Below are 20,247 nucleotides of genomic sequence, written 5' to 3'. Positions count from 1 at the left end.
CACACACACACACACACACACACACACACACACGTGATATGTGATAGCACACAGTCAGCTGACTAACAGCACCTGTCTTTTACTGTTTAGATCGTCCTTCTGTACTTTGACAAAAATAGAGACAAGTGTGTGTTTTGTTGTTACTGTGTGTGTACAACTATAAAATAATTATATTTTTTCCTGTCTGGGAGTGAAAATAATGCTCCGTTATAAATTTTTGCATCCTTGTTCCCTTCCTGTTCATCTCTCATACCCATCTCCCCTTAAACACAAACACAGTACATATATTTGAGCTCCCAGAGCTCAATGATGATGTTGTGTTGTTTTTACTTCAGACCTAGCTCTCTGTTGTGGGCTTCTTCAGCTCTGTGGAGGCAACCTCACTCTCTCTGTCCTTTAATCACGTACTTGAGTTTGTCCCAGAATGGAGGCCAAGGCTGAGTGGCCTCAAATACACACACACGCACACGCACGCACACACACAAACACACACACACACACACACACACACACACACACATTATTTTTTAACAACTTCCAGAGACATGATCAGATTTACCATGTGCACACATGAACTAGCTTTTAAACATTACAAGACTGAGTGCCCTTCCCATACCTACCACTAAGTATGTGTTTTAAGGGTTCAACACCGTATATGTGAAGAGAGAGGTGGAGTCTGTTATTTTGGGCCTTTTGTGCCAGCAAGGAAAATTTGGGTACAGTCTGCCAGGGCAGAACTGCTTTCAGATAGAGACTTGTTGAATGCGCAACATTTAACAGAACAGGTCAGTAACTTATCCCATCTATTCATTTCTTAATTCTTTTTAACCTCAGATAAACAACAAGGCCTGTGGGACAGTGAACGTGCCACTGCAGGTGTCCAAAGATCCTGAGCGGGTGAAGCAGTTTATTGTGGAGAGCTCGTTCGGACAGAAGATTCTTGGCGAGCGCAGCATCAAGAGAGCCATCCTCTCCCCCAGGACCGCCCTCATCAACTTTCTCATTGATGAGTGATGTTTGGGCATTCACCGCTACTTTCGCAACTGCTAGACGATGGTGAATGCCTGTCAATCAGTGACTCAGCACGGAGAAAGAGACAAAAGAGGTGGACTTTTATATAAATTAAGACAAAGTGAAAGTATGTTTACTGTCAATGAAAATATTGTATTTATATCTTGTTTTTTAATAAAAGATTCAAGAAGCAGTTGGGCTTCTAGTTTCTTAAAAAAATTCCCAAAGGGAGATTTAGCACCTGTTTCTGTCTGCTTCAGATCATCCTCCCATTTAGTTAGAGCTTCTTGACAATCACACATGAGCACAAACACCACTTTAGATTCCATTCATCTTTCAGATTCCCCTTTTCTCCCTTATCAGTACTTTCAGCATCACACCTAAGTCCACAACTGCACACGTGTCTGCCTGTCTGCTTGGCATCTCTGCTGATAAACGCATTCTAGATATGCCTTATTAGTGCTTCAGCAGTTGTATATCTCTACCTCTGCTGCCGCTTTTAGCCGCAGATCTCTTCTGCACAATACACAGATACACGTTTAGCTTCTGGCCATGCCACTGTGCTCCATGAACATCAAAAGGTTTATTGGAGGTCACTAAAGAGCCTGATATGGTTGGGGATTTTTCAGATTACCACTGTATCACGGGGGTTCCTTGCTGCACCGTGCCTATTCATCAGCTCGGTGTCTCTGTCTCAGCATTGGGCTAATGTGACTCAGCCATCAGTGCTGTTTTAGCAGAGCAGCAGCCGCACTGACATGTATCCACTGGGTGTGTGTACACCCAATGGCCTTTCTTTAAAGGTTTGGTGAGTAAGCACTCATTTGATATGTACAAGCACTCAAAGTGCCCACGTCACCTGTAAACCAAGATTTTCAGTAGCTGCTCAACAAAAGCCTCAGATTTTGTCTGGTATCAGTGTTTGAATGAACAAGAAGGAATGTGATCTCTTTGAAAAGTGAGATACATGTGTGGGTTTTGCAAGGTCAGCTTCCATTTGAGCAAGTGCTTTTATTTTTATAGAATCAGATGGTCAGCTGGTTACTGATGAAATCATGCTGTGTCACGTTATGTAAGGTAATAGAGGGTTTGTTTTTCATTAAAACATGAATAAAAGGTGAAGATAGAGGGGGAAAACAGAGCATTCCTCACTGATTCCCCTAACCCCTTTTCCATTTTTCTATGTTCTAACTCTGACCATCAGGTGACAGGAAAAGGCTCACAGGAAAGACAGAATAACAGGAAGAGAAACCAGGAATAAGAGGAGGGGAGCAAAGCCAACACTGTGTGATTCTCTGTATTGTCTCAGATTCTGTGAATTTGATCTCAACCAGCTGCATTTTGTCTTCTGTCAACTCATTTTTGTGTGCCATTTTATCTTTCACACTTTCCGACTGGCTGTATGAAATAGATTAACAGGAGGTATTTTTTAACCCCTGATGTCTTCCTCTTTTTGTGTTATTGCTGCAGTATTTCACATCTTCCGATCCGCTCTACTTGCTAGTAACACCAGCTAATAAACAGGTCTGAACCTGAACTGGCCTGTACAATAAACTGAGGTTGCAGAGTCATTGGAAAGAGCGACGTTGTAGTCATTTTAAGTGACTGGCAGCAATGCTAGGAAACACCTCCCAGACTGAAGTTACCACACAATTGAATGAATAGATAAGTAGGATAATGCTGAACTGTGTTTTCAGCAAAATGAGGTCTGAGCTGAACTGATGCATTTCTTCTAATAATTAATGTTGTCACCAACAACCCTTGGAGTCATTTAACACTTTTAGTCAGCTCTGCAGTTTCCATGACTACTAGGATTATTGAAAAGGCAACAGAATTCAACTATGACTCATTTTCTCTTCAGACTACAGTCATCGTCGTTCTTACACATGAGATGTACAGCATGGATTTTCTTTGAAAAGTTAAAGAAAATCACTTCCCTTTCTCTTGAAAAACTGTTGGTAAAAAAAGAAGGGTGGAGTGCACAGCAGTCACAGTCACCCTCCATTGCACCAGTTGAGTCCCTGGACTGGGCTGTGTGTTCTCACAGGGGGAACGGAGTACTGCCACAGCTCATTATCTTGAAGGCTGACCTCAAGGCTGGTAATGTGGTCATCCATGGATTTTTTTTGTGTTTGAGCTCATTGTATAAGCAGGTTTTCACTAGTCCTTTAATTGGTTTGGGGATAAAGTGTGAAGGCACCACACTTGCCAAAGGTATTCATTTATTTGTTTTTCCGATGCTGTCCTCAAGAACACTCACATCTGTCTCAATATATACATTTATGTTTGCATAAACTGTTTGTAGTCCTGACTGTAGATACAGTTGTATAAAAGTAACATATAGGTGTGGGCAATTATTATTTTCTCATGCACTCTTCTTATCTGCCAGAGCTTTTGAATCCATCCATTTCTATCCATTCAGAACATCTGTTGTCAAGCACTTAGCCCACAGTACTGCAGCTGCTTCAAAGTAAAAGCCAACAGCTGCTGCCCTATTTGTATTTTACTTAATTTTGCAAATGCATATGCTTTTATACAAATCTTCATTATAACAAACCAGCTCCAAATCAACAGTCTAAGGATAGAGGGAGTTGGTTTTTTTTGCAGATTGTGTAGCCCTTTGAGATAAATACAACTGACATGACTGATTGTTTGAATACTGAAAAATAAATTTCTTCTCTGTATCATTGCAATTTGTTAGCCTTTAATGAGGTGCTACGTTAATTATTATAATTAGTGATCTCAAGTTTTCCAAATCTCCCGTTGTTACGCACGTTTGAATCAACCTAACTTCCTTTAACTACCACCAGGAGATAAAACAGGAAGTAATTGCATTCTACACAGTTTTAAATTTGAAATCAGAAAGACTATCCCTAATAGAGACTGCTTTATGTAACTTGCTCAAATGTATCTTGGGTCATGCACATGGCTTATGGCATGCCTCCAGCTTTTTGTAAGAAGTGTGTTAGGAAATGCCAATATATCACAACTTTTTATCTCCTGCTCCATTCATTCAAATACTAACTTCCACCTTCTCTTTGAATAACACCAGTTTGCATCTAACTGGGGGGTTTACTATAACACCCTGCGCTGTGACTATGTGTGACAAAAAGTAAAGCAAGATAAGCCTATTGCTTGAAGAGAATGCTGCATAATGGTGACTGTTTCTCAAACATACAGATGGCTGTGCATTATAAACCTTCTGTTGTAATAACACAGCCAGCAGCAGTGGCAGCAGCAGCCAAGAGGCCCCCCTCAATATACTAGCTTCATATTGTTTTCAACTGGGCTGTCAGACAATATATGGACACTCAGGCTCCAACTAGGACACAAATAAAAGGTGTTCCTATGTGTTTGCTGGGAGCTTGAGCCAGCCAACACACATATTCTTTCCATACAGATTATGAGTCCATCCTATTGTGTATTGAGGGGCACAGGCACTGTAAATAGCCCCCCTCAAAAGCAACAAGACAAAATAGTAGTTACCTGGATGTAACTCCAGTTCTATGAGTATGTGCAAAGCCCGTTAGAGGGCAGAGCACATACAGTACTTCAAGGACATGGGTTTACACCATACGAGTTGATTCAACAGGTTTACTACTAGATTGTTTATGAGATGCGGCAAACTTTTAAAAAAAGCTGTGTCAGAGTGTGACAGGTCTTTCTGAATGTACTTCCTTAAAGTAGTTACCCATCCCCCATTGGCTTAAATTTCTTTTCCCTCCTTTCTTAGCATAACTAAACCCAAGCAGTGGTAGATTGGCAATATCACACTGTAATAAAGCTCCATTACATTTAAAAGTTCTGCATTAAAAGTGTTAAGTAAAAGAAATTTTTATTTTTAAAAAATAGACCTACTTGGACAATGAAAAGTAATAGTTCCAAATGTGAAAATGGCTAAATAAGCTAAGTGTTGTACTATCATAATATTATTGGAATAAAAGTATTGAAGCATACAAGCTGGTGGAGCCAAAATAGTAACTTAAAATAGCATGTTGTTGGGACAGTTTAATATTTTAGTTTGGTAAGCTAAAATAAAATTAGCTAAGTTAACTGTCAAATACGGTGAAATCAAGTGTAGGCCTAGTAAAAAGTACAATATTTCCAAAGTAAAGGAGGCTACCTCCAATTTTTACTTGTGTTTAGTAGGATACTTAGCTAGGCTTCTAGTTAAATTTCTTGTACTCCCAGCTCACCCTTTTATTTTAATGGAGCAAAGGGAACATGCTTAAGTGTTTTGCTGAATCAAAGAGAAGCTACTGAGTCAACAATGTTAACTCTGAACTGGATATTTTTACATAACAGGATGTAAGGGAGCGGATAGATATCTGCCTCCAGATTCTGCTATTTTGAGACAATTGAGACACCGGTGGTTAAATGTAAGCAAACGTCACTGATCTCCACTTTTACTCGAGGCTCAATTTGAACACTGCACCTTTAAAAACACAGTGTTCCCTGTTTTCAGTCCAAACTGTCGACCGGTGGCCACGTAACGTGCTTCAACGGTTATCCCTTGGTCTAGTCGTTAACGGTAGACTACTTTTATCAGTTAACCGTATTGAATTTAACGACATATTAGTTATTTTAACTACTTAAATAACTTTCTTGTTGACAGAAGTGCGGAGGACAAAGTTTTGAATGAAGGTTCCCCGCTGGGGCTGTAAGCAGGAGGTGGGGGCAGTTCGCGGGGTCGTCCAGGCTATCGGATCTGAAATCTGCTCACATTCATAACCAGACAGACGGCGGCTTGTTCGGGACAGAGCTGAACTGAACAGACGGGGCAGTTTCACCGAGGAGGACGCGGAGTTTTTAACTCTAATTCTTGACGCCGGACGATAAAAAGAACTGGAAAGTTTGAAATAAGAGAAAAGTTTCATCCTGTGTCCGGACCCTCGTCTCCTGTCCAGACTACGAGCGGCTGGACTGCAACGTTAAGCTAATAATTCACTCTGGAAATATCAGTCGTTTACAGACTTGTGATTTAACTAGCTAGTTAGGCTTTAGCCTTTAATTATACTTACGTGTTACTTTTCTTAATTGAAGCTGAGACACAAAGTATCTTCATAATGGATAAATACGAAGATTTAGGACTCGAGGCGAGTAAGTTTATCGAGGACCTAAACATGTATGAAGCATCCAGAGATGGTTTATTTCGAACGAGGAGGGATGCAGGAAACAACCCCGACTTTGAAGAGACACGGAAAGTTTTTGCCTCTAAAATGACTAAAATACACATGCAGAAACAGCAAGAGGAGATTGCCAAAAACAACCAGGCCATGAAGATGAATGGTGGCCACAACAGCACATATTACACCAAAGACAGACCGCCCATCAATAGTTACAGGCAGCCGTGTGAAGCAGCAGCGAAGCCCCCGATACTCTCTGGCCCTGTGCCGAGCACCACGTCTGGCAATCAGTACGCGCAGTTTGACGGCCAGAAACACCACACAGTTATTCAGTCTGAACTTCCAGTCGGCAGGGCATATGGCTACGGAAACAATTACGATAATAAGGAGCGCTCAGAGCCACATACTCCCCCCAACCCAGGAAACGCGTCTCATAGCGCGCCCACACATGCTCGTCACCCGGTCATCCAGTCGGCTCCCTGGGCCCCATCCAGAGAGAGCCAGCTTTCCCCAGCTTTGTCTGGATCTGGGGGCAACAGTACATCTCAGCAGCACCCCCAGTCTGCACCTCCCACTGCCAACAGTCTTCCACTCCAGCAGAATCAGGCTGTCACCCCGTCTGTAAACCTGAGCCCACCCTCATCTGCTGGGCCAGCCATGGGCTGGGCTGGAGACCCCTCTGGCTCAGCCAAATCTGACCTCATCCATGCCCTGCCTCTGAGTGCTTTCACAGCAGGAGCTGAGTTCCACATACAGCAGCCCTATACACACTCTGCAGCGCATTATACACCATCTTCTCCTAATTTGAGACCCTCGACCAGCCATAATGGTCCTGCTGCAGCGTCCTCGCTCCTGCCTGCACCTTTTGAAAAACCTATACCCAAAACCCAGGTGGCATCGGCTGCCTTGATCCCTGGCAATGTCTCGAGAAGCAGCAGCAGCCAGGGTCAAGGTCAAAGCCAAATACCCATCTGTGGACATGCCTTTAGTGCTGAAGCTGATGTCCTGTCCTCCCCCAAGCCTGTCTATCAACCCTGCGAGTCTCTCCATGCGCAGGCACCTGAACAGGGGCCTTCAGCAGCTGAAATAAAGTTAGAAGCCCTCAACAATCGGCTGGAAAGAGAGATGGATACCCAACCAAAGGCTGATTATTTTGGTAAGACAGTTTAGACTATCTAGCATCAACAAGGGGCTTCTGTCAGTTAGGCCACTGCTTTAAAACCAACTGAACAAGAGAACCACCCAACCACAGTTCAGAACATAAATCTACTTGTTTGATTTTCATCACATTGAAATTCACTACACATGCACACACTGTCACCCTTTGTTGTCTTTCTGTGTTTCCCTTGTGTGTCTGTGTGTTTCTGTAGCTTAATCTGAGGGCTACCCAGTTGTCTTAAGTCTTTGTTTGATGGCTTTCTTGATGGACTTTGCTGAGAAAATAGCTGAATTTAATAGTCAAATGCTGTAGGAGGCATCGCTCTTCTTTTTTTCTGTGGAATCTTCCTTTTATAATTTTTTAAAATGATATATTGTCTTGCCCTCTTAGCAGCTGAAAAAAAAACCTTAAGCGGTAAAAGGTGTGTCCAAGGCCAGAAAGTAGTATGTTGCCCTCTTCTCCCCTCCCAGAGATTTAATGATTTAATGAGGCAACATTGATGACTAAACTCATTAGTTGGACCTCCATTGCTTCTGTCAGCTCTGTGCTCCATTAACTCTGTGATGTGTTGTAATGTTGCTTCCTGTTTGACTGGCATTTATGATGTCATTACTACAGACCTGTGCTTGCACATTTTTTTCATGACTCTTTATGAGCATGCTATACATGCTTGTGCAAGTGATGAACGTGTGCACAGGGACAATGATAATGAACAAGAACACCTTAACCCTAACCCATTTGGGGTTGCATTAGGAACAAGAAACCATGACTGTTTAAAAAACCAACCAATTGTTTAAAAACCAATACATAAAAAACAGGATTCAAGTTTAAGATAACAATCAATACACAAGGTCACTGGCTGAGAAACAGAGGTAGGGAGGGTTGTTGAAGAATGTCCATCATCAGCAGAATACTCTGGGTTCTATTCCCCATACCACTGCCTGTAGCATTTCAGCTGCTCTATCTGGACTGTAGGAGCGCTATCAGGAAATTAGTGCAACATTTAAAAAACACATGCTTTGCTGTGAGGGTCAGCTGACAGGCTGTTGTAGATACAGTAGATACAGTGTGTTTGTTGCAGAGGAAGCTGGTGCTCACGTGTTGGCCAGGTGTTTGGAGCCAGGGCCATTCATTAAAAAGCGGGATGTCCCGCTCTGGGAAAGCAAGACAGTGAGAGAAGAAGAGCGTGAGATGGGTGATATCGTGTTTGAAGCCACAGTGCACACACACACACACACAGGAATTTCCAGCTGGAATGTGATGATTGTAATTCACAGCCTTCCTCAGCCCCCCTGGTGTGCTTATATTGGTGTGTAAGGGAATATGTTCTGGCATACCTCACTAACACGACAAGGCTTACAAATAGAACAGCAACGTGAATATTACGGCTGTGTGGGAGAAAGGTGGGAGAGCACAGTGTTTAATCAGCAGAAGTGTTGGTTTTAAAGTAATACAATATATGCCTTTTTTCGCACACACATTCCCACTTAGCCCACACACTGTTCCTGTATGGAGTTTTCCACCAGACCATGGCTCATCCTCTGAGTCATGCTTCCATGCCAAAAAAAACTTGTGTAGGCTAGTTTTTTGACAAAACTTAAGTTTCATCATAGAAGACCTCCATAGTTATGAATAATATAAGTATATGCAGACTTGTTAAGCACTTTTTTGTATATTGTCATAATTGTAGATCCCAGTGAAGATTGTCGGGCTTGAAAGGATTCAATATAATGTGTTTTTAAAAGTCTCTGCCAGTGCCGTAGTGGTTTTTAACCAAATGTGTGAGCTGTGTTCATACGCAGGGTTGGGATTCATCAGAGTTCCCCGCTTTACACCAAGTGCTGATTGGCAAAACTGCAGCTGGAGGTTCAGGGAAAGTGAGTCCAGTGCCAAATGGCTGCACCAGGGGAACGCTGAAGAATGTCGGAAGGAAGAGAGCAAGGAATTTTAGAAATTAGGTCTTAAGATGCAAAGGGGAGACAACTTTAGAGGTGCCTGCGGTGTAGCTGAATGGACGAGTAGACTAACGGAGAGATTTAGGGACAAGTTTGTGGATGCTTCTTTGTCCTTGGCCACAAGAGCCTGAGAGGATACAAGATTTATAGACAAGTTTATCCAAGAGGGGGGAAGTGGTGGGGCTCCCAATGTTCTGCCTCCCCTCTTCCTCTGACTTTCAAACACACACACACACACACACACACACACACACACACACACTATCATTGAGGCATTTATGTTGTGTTAATGGAGATATTTATCCCATCTGGCTGTTGAGTGAAACTGTCTTAACTCTTCCCAGGGAATCTTGGCTTGTGCTCTGGCAGGCTTTTGGAGGCTGGTGTGTGTGTGTGTGGTGGTGTGTGTGTGTGTGTGGTGTGTGTGTGTGTGTGTGTGTGTGTGTGTGTGTGTTGTGTGTGTGTGTGGTTGTGTGTGTGTGTGTTGTGTGTGTGTGTGTTGTGTGTTTGTGTGGTTTGTGGTGTGTGTGTGTGTGGTGTGGTGTTTGTGTTGTGTGGTTTGTGTTGTGTGTGTGTGTGTGTGTGTGTGTGTGTGTGTTTGTGTGTGTGTGTGGGGGTGGTGTGGGTGTTGGGGGTTGATCCTCTCATGCACTTCAATGTCTGTTTGTCCAGCAGTATCTGACTGAATTTAATATGCTATGGCATGTGAGGTGTCTGGGTGTGCGGTGGTTTAAGTTAATAAAATAGTGCCATAGGTGACAGCATTCAGCAAATTTTAGTAATAGAAAGTGAGATGGACATACTTTTGCTACTTTAAAGTTGCATTTATATCATGTGGTGGATCTTTTATAGATGGAATTTAGCCAGTCTTTTAGTAATAAAGTTTATCTTTTGATTGCTCAGTCTTGTAAAGTTTTACTTAATGATTGGATTGCTTAGGAATAATTGGAGAAGTTTTAACACTACTAGCACTGCTACTCTAATCTACCAGCACAGAACACAACTTCTACTATCAATCCACTCGACTTGACAAGTCTAAATAGTCAGCTGAAAGTATCAGATACAAAAATGGTTGTTAGCGTACATCAAACAAAAAAGCTTGGGAACCAAAGCTGTAGGAGACACAACTCCATCTATGAAATGTTTTGCTTCATTTTCAGTGAATGAGATATGATGTACATACATTTGGTCCTTTTAATTTTTTTCATGTTGTTGTGTCATAGATGAATCTGAAACCTAGCTGTTGAAGTGATACTACTCAATAGCTGCTGCAATGTGTAGCAAGGGGTGCTTCTTCAGTAAGTGGCACATTGGCCTTCAAGCAGCCATCTACTGGGAGTTTTGACAACTGGGAAAGGTGTGGGGGGTGAGGAGGGGTGAAGTTTTGGCTACATGTTTTGCTTCCCCTTCCCCCACTTGAAGCAAGCAGTCAGTCCCCTGAATAATCACACTGTTTTTGAATATGGGACTCTGACCAAAAGCAGATTTGTAGTGACCCAACCGACAAGGAGGTTACTATGAAAACAAGGACTTTTCGGTCCCAAATAGGAAAAGAAAAAAATGAATGGACTTTTACTGCATTTGTGTTTACATGGAGCATACAAATCAGCTTTTATAAAATTAATGACAAATGTCCTTGGCCCTGTGTCAAATCTTGGAGAAAAAAAATCCTGAAAAAGCATTGCATACTGTATTTGTATAGTTGTTTCTTGAGAATCTTATTCCTGCTGTATTGTTTGTTCTCTGACTTGGATTGTTTGTAGTCAACATTTACAGATAAAAAACAGACCGTATATGACCTTTTACTCATTCATTTCAGTAGTTTGAGGGCATGACTACTTTATTGTGTTTTCATGTCAACAAAAAAGCTTACATAAGAGCAACATTCTTCTGCTTTCTAATAATATCCCTCTATTATCTCTAAATCTTTTTTCCAGCCATTGGGGTCCCTGATGATGTGTCCTCTGTTGCGGCATTAGGAGACGCTTTAGTTGAATTATCTATAACTCAGTTGTATATTGCATTGCTGAAAGTCTATGAAGAGAAACATTTGAAAGTTATTAAATGTTACAGTGTGTTTTTAGAGGACGCAGCCGCTAGTGTGTGTTGGGTACAGTGAAAACAGAAGTTTCTTTGTCAGTGTTCGAGCAGGACCATGGCTGGGCTGGGCTGGGCTGGGCTGGGCTGGGCCACGCTGTATTGCTGAGCTCTGTCTCCAGGGAGTTTTTCTATAAAAACATACACGCATAAATAGCCACATGCACACACATCCTTGCACTAAAAGAGAAGCTCAAGGTCTTGCTTTCACCTACCATCAATGCTATCACCCCTTCTGGTACTGAAAGGTTAAATCATACTGTATCTGATTGATTTAGCAGATTTACCTATATACTGCCAGTAAGCAGTGATAGGGGTTGTCACTTGTCACATTTGTCAGTTTGTCATGTCATGCCATGTCTTAGAGTGCATGCTCAGAGGGAGAGATAAAGATTGGCAAGAAAGTGGTGCAAAAAAAAATAATACAGGTCTCAGGAAAGTAGTGTTGCTTCCTAAGCAGCTCCAGATAAAATAGGTTGTAGATTGATCACATGTAAACCCTGCTGTGTTTACATGAGCAGTCCAAAGTCAAAGGAGAGATTATGTAATACTGCCTGCCTGGCATGCTCACATGGAATTTGCTTTTTTTAAAGGCCTGAACTGGTATTCTTCACCTAATGCACAGGGTAGTTTTTTTAGGCTTTTATCTTTCTTTTACATTTCTCTCCGCACATACTTTGTAAATCTAGTTGGCTTGGATGAGTGGATTGATTATTAGTAGACTCTAGTGTCTTGATATCAAGCCTCATCAACTGTGTGTTTAGTTAGCTCCAGAAGGAACATTTAGATTTTTATCAAAGTCTTTATTCTCAGTCTCTGAGCCAAGCCAAATAAGCAAATCGGGATATATTTCAATGATACAGCCCGCCAGTCAGCTTCTTGACTTTTTTGAAGTGATTTTTTTTTTTCTCTCTCTCTCTCCATTGTTTTTGTTTGGTTTAATCTGGATTATAGTCTGCACAACACTTTACTCCCCTTTATCTTGATACAATAAACTTGTGTCTTCATTTATATCTCCGATTCAGTGTGGATTGATGTAGTGTGTCTACATCTGTTTGTGTGTGTATTGATATTTGTGGAAAATGTGTCTCCCTGTGACTTTTCTGACTTGGTCATATGCTGTGTTGTTTTCCAGGAGTCTGTGTAAAGTGCAACAAGGCAGTGTATGGAGCCAGCAAGGCCTGCCAAGCTATGGGTAGCCTCTACCATGACAGCTGCTTCACCTGCAGCGCCTGCAGTAAGTACATACACAGCAAACCCTCACTAAGTCTTTCAAACACTTTCACCTTCTCTCCTCGGCCGATTCACATGTAAAGCTCATGGGACCGCTCAAGTAATAGGCCCTGTTCTCTCTTGAATTAAAAGTGGTACCTTCTTCTTCAGTCATTCACTCCCCTGAGCAAAAACACACAATTATTTAGGGATTACTCTCCTGTGCTGCCGGTGGTTGGTTTCTGGGTGTGCCAGTAACTCCTCCAGCCCACACAAAGACACACAAAGTAAGACCTTTTGTTGACCTAGTTCATCCATCAGTCAATAAAATAACTTTTAGTGTAGTTCAATACTCAGAGTGCATCCAATTCTTAAGTGGAGCCTTAAACTGAAATCACTAAAACCACAAATCATGTGTGCGATAGGCAGGGGTTAGAACCATTGGTGTACTAGTACTTTCGGCACCTGAAATGAAGCAATAATGGCTGGCAGCATCTTGTACTGGTTAGCTACAGGGTTTATTTATTTAGCAATACCTTGACAACAACAGACTACGGATGTAACGGTATGGAAATTTAAAAAAGTGTAACCGTGTTTATTATTTTACAAAAATACAGGCAATAAGCTTGTGAAAACTATTGGAAACTGGCTACTGAAACACTGGCCTGTTGTAGGGATACCGGTAAGAACTTGAACCAGAGATGTCTGACTTTGAGATCCAGGTAGATTTATTTACAACTCCAACGTGTTAAGTTAACTATGAAGTTGTATTTGATGTTACATGTGAAGTTGGATGTGGTGCTGAAATATAAGCAAATAATAATGCACATTAATAAGCATCTGACTTACTGTGAACATTATTTATTAAAACTAAATAGTATAGCCACCTCTACGACTGACCACAAAAATGGCCACTCAAGTCTATCAATAGCCTTCATTGCGTCCAGAGAGAGAAGTGACATTGGGGTCTTACTGTCCTCTGTTGCATTAACGATATGGCAAAGAAGGAATGGGCCCAGTCGTTCCCAAAAAGTTACACAAAAATTAGTGCGGATCCCATCAAAGCCCGGTGATTTTCATTTTTGCATATTCCGTACTGCCATCTTAGTTATTCTATTGTAATTAATTTGTATAAGTCAGCTGACTTTTTAAGACAGAATTAATTTAAACAAAGATGCGTGTGTTTGAACAAGTGGACTGTCGTGTCTGGGTGACCTTGTGTGTCAGTGTAGCATGTTATAGTGGACCACTCATTCAATGTTGCAGTTGTCAGTTCAGACAATTTACCTAACCAATTAGGTACAGCCAGGTATCAGTCAATGTTCATCACCCTGGCTGCACTGTCCCATCAATGTACTTGTGACCTTTAGCTTGCTGGCTAGACAGACGTGCACTTCCCTAGCTGAAGCATGACCTGGCTCTCTACTCCAACCAATTAAAAGCTCTGCTCCAGTTATCAGATGGTGGGTATGTGGAGTATGTGCGGCGCTGTGGTGACCTCTTCTCAGACCCATTATTCTGCAGAACCTTTTGCCTTGTTGGTTACACCCCCATATTTATGATTAACATTTACATTTACCCTCCATCCTCTGTGTTTATACATGTGTGTGAGAGCAAAGAGGAGACAGATTGTAGCTTAGAGTGAAGCTGATGTCTAAAGTGGGGAGGAGAGAGGAGTTTACACACCACATACCTCTCATAGCTTATGCCATGTGAGGGCGTAAGGGTTGTTCTTGATGTGAGTGGCCCCAAGGAAAAGTATCACAGCTGGGGAGGAATGCAGGCATAGGGGCCCTCAGTAGATCTGGTTGGGTGCAACTAGATGGGAATACAGCGCAGAATTCAGTGGGAGCACACCACTTACCACATGGAGCCAGCACAAAGGGATGTATTCATGCATGTGCCCACACAGTAAACAGCATAATGCAGTCAAATATACAGTGACTGTATATGAAGCATCCCTTCTCAATGTCCTCCATAGTCAATATGTCAAGTCATCTGTCATGCTTATTGAGTTGCCCTCACTCCACCAGCTGCACCAAGGTGTCTGAGAGCCAGATGAACGTTCCTGATGTCTAGAAGAACTCTGTCTAAGAGGCAGATCTGGGATTCAGTTCTTTGCTGCGGGGGGCGGGGCTAATGATTGACTGTATACGAGAAGTTAATGGTACACCCAATTCCAGAGATTAAGCTCAAATTTGTAATCAGGGGAACTGGTTTACACATTAACCAACTCAAATAATCTGTGGGAATCAGAAAAGAGTGAAATAGAAGGAAAAGGAAGCAATTGTCTCTCCTTAAATGAGACTGGTAGATAGATTGAAGAAATGGTAGAAATGACTTGACAACTATATGTGCCTTCCTGATAACCACATTCTGTGTATTTTTTGGATAATTATGTAATACTAAAGTGGCAGCAGTACAAGGTGTGACTTGAGTTTGTAAGGTACAGTGATACACAGGCCCTCTCTCAGATTTGGCTTTCATAATATCAGCCCCTTATACCAGCCAGTCAGCAGGCTTTGGAGAATTTAAACAAGGATCGGATTGGTCCTGAAACCACTGGTATTTTGACATCTGGTGGTTAGATTTTCAAGACCTTGACCAAACGTCCCAGGTGCTGTTCACAGTCAGAGAAATGTATTCAGACTACTAAAAAACTTCTTGTAAATGCAGGGAAGATTTTTCTTTGTAATTTAAACATACTTTGATCTCTTTAGAAGGTTAAGTGATGAGACCGAATCTCAGAGTAAAGAGTCTACAAATGTTAAATTAGTATTAAAGAGATGTGGCTTTGTTTGCTGAGATGTCTCACTTGAGTAATTTACTCATAGGTAAGAATGGGGTTGAGGCCCGATTAGGAAGCCATGGCAGGGTCAATGTTAACTTCTTATTTTCTGAATGGGGTTACATAAGGGAATTCATAGAATGTTTTAATTAGAAAATGGCCTCGTGTTTTGTTCTGTCCCTTAGGTATTTTACATTTTTATGAAAGTACAATAGTCACAGTTCTTTCCGGTGCTTTTCAAATAGTCAGCCCTGACTCCTGACTTTAATTAAGCTCTTATCTTTCCTTCCCTCTTTGACTCACTGGGAAAAAAGACAGGAATGTGAAGAGGAGGAATTGCCCATTATCTCACTTTCATTCCCTTCATCCTACCCTCCTTCCTTTAGGGACACAGTTCCAAGACTGTTTGTCTGTAATTGTCCAAGGCCAGCTCCACACCTTGGCCACATTGAAATGACTCGTCTCCTCCTCCTAAGTTAGTTATTGTGTTAGCCTTGTCCAGAACTTGGTTGCGTGACCATTATTATTCTATTAAAGTAAGATCATGTAATTGTGAATAACTGGTTTAGAGAATGCCATGTGCCATTGATATAAAAAGACTAATCATGAGGTTTAATTCAGGCTTATTTGAATCTATTGTCTACTGATTTTAGTAGAGAGGCATAAGGTCAGCCTCTTTGGCTGAGCTCTTTTTCTCCACTGCTAGACTAAGATAGTACATGACACTGTGGGGTCCCTGAGCAGCTCCTTCAGCAGCAGACTGATGCACCCACGGTGTAAGAAGGAGAGGTATCGCAGGTCATTCATCCCCGCCGCTGTCAGACTCTACAACACCTGCACTGAACTGATACGTTGGTAGTTTCTGCTCTGTTTTCATTAATCCACACACTCTGTATAACTTTATCTGTATTTATATTTTCCGTTACAAGTACTTTTTTCAATATTATTATGGTCACAGGTGAATATAACTTATATTATGGTTTACCTGCTTTCGCATTATCACTTAATTAGATATTCAACTAATTTTAGCGTCACTACAACACTGCAATGTTGTTCTTGTACTATGGCAACTGCACTTTACTTTACCAATACCTCTTGTGACGCCACTTCACTTACTACCTACTTTGCTTCAGTCTACCTTTCTGCACATTGTCTATTGTTTACCTGTTTTCTTGTGTGTTATTGTGTGTTGTGTATTTGCTTTCATTGTAGAGAATTGCTGCTGTAACAAAGGAATTTCCCCGTTGTGGGATGAATAAAATATCATCTAATCTAATAGTAATGCTCTTCACATTGTAGGATGATTTATTGGTAGGTTGATCTTTGTCTTGGGGGTGAAATATTTGATTTTGATTTGATCTGAGATACTTTATTGATCCCAAGGGGGTATATTACATTACACACAGGCCTGAAATACACATGCACAAATAGGACCTATACATGCACTTATGGTGAGATGTTACAGTGCAGGGACAGTGCAACCCTCTGGTTCCCAAGCCAAGCTGTGCTACTGCTGCCCCACAAATAGGATAATGACTTCATTGATAAACCCTTTGGGGATAAAAAAACAAACAAACCTACAGACAGGTTTGCTGTTAGCTAATCAAAGTGCTTCTTTATGTGGACACAAATATCATCATCAGAATTTGGCAACATTGCCCTTGATGGCATAACACCCTCCCCCACAATAGCTACCACAATATGAAGGTAGGTTGGTATCTCCTAGTCCTACTATCCTGCAGCGAAGAGATGTAAAACGCTGAGAACTTTGGGCTGAAACGCATCTATTCAATTCAATTCAATTCAATTTTATTTATAGTATCAATTCATAACAAGAGTTATCTCAAGACACTTTACAGATAGACCACACTCCAGAATTTACAAGGACCCAACAGTTCTAGTAGTTTCTATCTGTTTCCTTCTTCTGCTGTGCTTTTTGTGAGTGCTGACAACTTAATTTACCAGTTGTGGGATTTTCGGGTCGGCACCAATTATACTCTAAAGACATTTGATATGAGCAGACCAGTTCTTTTGTTTGAACAATGAAGGGATGTGCCAACATTTTTTTCTTAATGCTGTTGACTTGTTGTCCATGTTCTCCAGAAATGGATCTAAAGAAAGCCCTGTGTTTAAAATGTCCTTGACTGGGGTTATGCCTATGACCTCCTTTCTTCTCCATCTTAAGAATAAAACTGTGAAATTCCTAGTGGCTAATTGACTGTGTGAGACTGTCTGGATACAAGCAATCAAGTAAACAGAGCATGATATGGAGCATGGGTGATAAAGAAGGCTCCTGTTCACCAAGGTTAACCCCTGCTGTCCCCTCCCTCACCTCCCCACACAGAAAATGCCAGGAATGTTTTCTCTTCCTGTGGGACCTGGGCAAGAATAGGTGTGTGTGTGTGTGTGTGTGTGTGTGTGTGTGTGTGTGTGTGTGTTGTGTGTGTGTGGTGTGTGTGTGTGTGTGTGTGTGTAAATGCTTATTTAGATTAGTTTTTATTAGTATTCATATATTAGTTCTAGTGTTAGTTTAAGTCTTTTTTTTAACATGGTTATTTGTCAGGGACAAGATTAAAAAGGGTCAAAAAAGTATTGTGTATAAAAACTCAACAACATACAAATTTAGAAATACCAGGGTTAGCTTCTGTTTTTTTTGGGGGGGGGGGGCTTGTTTTGTTATCCTTTAGCTTATTAAGGTAGCCTCCTTGTGCGCACTTCTCAAATGTACTTTCAATTTGTGGGATATACATATTTTTGTAATGCCTTGTTTTTTATTTGATTTTCAGTTAACGTTTTTTCCTACCTAGTTTATGTTATTTAGTTCTTTTCGTTAAAGATTATAACCTTGGCGTGCGTGCGTGCGTGTGTTGCTATAAGAAGCCAGCTCCAGACCATACAACTATTAAAGTGCACAGACACCCACCATGTGGAAAGACACCAGAGAGTAACAAAGAAGAAGAATAGCAGGTCACTGTAGGTCTTGGCCTATGGTTGCCATGAAATCCAATAGAGCAGTGTTTAATTTGTTTCACCTGTCTAGTAATTCAATTTAATCAGCATTTTTCCCCACTGTTTGATCCAGATGTGTTCCTTGTTCTAACGCAACCCGCTTTGTGTCCCAGCAATATTATATTAAGACACCAGCACACCAGAGATCCGTTTGTTTGATTTATCCGCCCGGGATTCAGCAGGATATAATGAATATTGCAAGAGGGTCCATTACCTTCGAATGACTGTAATTAATCACCACACTCTTTATGCATTAGTGCTGTGACTGTTCTCATGGCTTTGCAAGATTTTCCAGAAAGACGTTTCACGTCTTCTTTATCTACTTATTGTAAAACAAATAAAACCTATTTCCCCCCTGGTGCATGTCCTGCTGTGTAATGCTCAAGTGAAATGATACAAATGTTTCTGTGTCTGTTTCCGCAGGTCGAAAGCTGAGAGGGAAGGCGTTCTACTATGTCGGAGGGAGGGTTTTCTGTGAAGAAGACTTTCTGGTGAGTGGTGAATACACAATCAATACTTAGTACACCTCAACTAAGGTATGTGGTCTTGTGACCTTTGTTGCATTAAGTTGACATAACACAGTACCTTTCTCATACTGAGCTGCATTCGCTTTCACCCAGTCCACATCTCTATTACACATCTCTCTGTATGATTAGCATGAGAACATCACTTTTTACATAAATCACCACTCATCAGGTGTACTTGACACACTTCAATGCAACCTACAGTATAAGCAACCTGTCAGCCTTCAACTTAAATACAAATATCTGTTTGAGACGTTGACCCAGTTTCTCACATCTAATGCAGCCAATTCATATCAGTTTCCTCCCTCGGGTGGGACTGGAAGGAGGTCAGTAACTGGAGAAGCTGCTTTGGTATGGTTTATTGGGTGGAGGGCGGTTGAGGCCATTCACACCAGTGCAGAATGACTGTATGCACATAAACCTTTAGTATGTATAATTTTAGGATGAAACAATACCTTTGATTGAACTGATGTAATTTCTAGCACGCATTTTCTAGTCAGTGTGCATGTTGTGTTCTCATAGGAAATTCCCCCTTTTCTGGTTGTTTCCAAACTCATCCTTGTATTCACACTGTGAGTAGTATGTGCGTGTTTACCCCAGGAGTATAAAACCTCATATGATTGGCTTTCCACCAAAAGCTCTTTTAGTTGTTCAATTAAAATCCAAATGTATATTTAATTTGCTCTGACTCCTCTCCCTCTATGTGCTGTTAATTACATCTGCTCCTCTGCCAGGCCTGTTAGTGTGGCCACTCCTCACTGACACTGCTCATACATATTAACACATAATGAGCTGACTGATTCAAATACTGCATCATTTAAATGCCAATCTCAGGAACCAAAACATAATGACTTTTGTCCACTATTCTACACTCCTAAAGTGCAAATTGTGCTGGTTGTTATGCGACGAGGGAAAGGAGTGATTTTAAGCAGTTTTAGGGAGGCGTTTTAGTACAACTACACATGCAAAACCATATAGGCTCCCTTGGGTTACGTCTAGGAGCCATTGTGGAGCTGTTTAGTGCTCATTCTAAAACAGAGAGTCAAAGATTTCAGTTATCCATTAAATCACCAAATTCCAATGACATCACTGTCGTCTTTTCTCTGCCTGTTGAAGTACTCTGGTTTCCAGCAGTCTGCAGACAAGTGCAACGCATGTGGACATCTGATCATGGACATGGTGAGTGTCTGTTACTTCTCTCCAGAAGTGTGTAGTTTTGAAATGAGCTTTCTGTGGGCACATCTGGATAAAGACTCATGAAGAATTGGCTACGCATATCTCTCTCTCTCTCTCTCTCTCTTTCTCTCACACACAGACACACAGACGTACACACACACACACATACACACACACACACACATACACA

General features: G+C 41.4%; 2 protein-coding genes across 3 annotated transcripts in view; both read left to right on the top strand.

The window, feature by feature from the left end:
- Positions 1–1,204, top strand: part of lars2 (leucyl-tRNA synthetase 2, mitochondrial) — a 30,737-nt gene extending 29,533 nt beyond the window's left edge. The window contains exon 21 of the mRNA XM_032517406.1: positions 835–1,204. Coding sequence (XP_032373297.1) covers positions 835–1,014 — 180 coding nt within the window. The 3' untranslated portion in view covers positions 1,015–1,204. The remainder of the gene's footprint in view (positions 1–834) is intronic.
- A 4,231-nt stretch (positions 1,205–5,435) lies between these two features.
- Positions 5,436–20,247, top strand: part of limd1a (LIM domains containing 1a) — a 19,929-nt gene continuing 5,117 nt past the window's right edge. Inside the window, exons 1-5 of one of the 2 annotated variants that reach the window (XM_032517408.1) lie at positions 5,436–5,542; positions 5,627–7,293; positions 12,484–12,585; positions 18,781–18,848; positions 19,998–20,060. In XM_032517408.1, coding sequence (XP_032373299.1) covers positions 6,078–7,293; positions 12,484–12,585; positions 18,781–18,848; positions 19,998–20,060 — 1,449 coding nt within the window. In that variant the 5' untranslated portion in view covers positions 5,436–5,542; positions 5,627–6,077. Of the gene's footprint in view, positions 7,294–12,483; positions 12,586–18,780; positions 18,849–19,997; positions 20,061–20,247 lie in introns of both variants that reach the window. The other variant, XM_032517407.1, reaches the window with a different exon arrangement.

This window comes from Etheostoma spectabile, chromosome 6, assembly GCF_008692095.1.
Source record: "Etheostoma spectabile isolate EspeVRDwgs_2016 chromosome 6, UIUC_Espe_1.0, whole genome shotgun sequence".
Classification (NCBI taxonomy): domain Eukaryota; kingdom Metazoa; phylum Chordata; class Actinopteri; order Perciformes; family Percidae; genus Etheostoma; species Etheostoma spectabile.
This window is presented reverse-complemented; position numbering and strand designations above follow the sequence as displayed.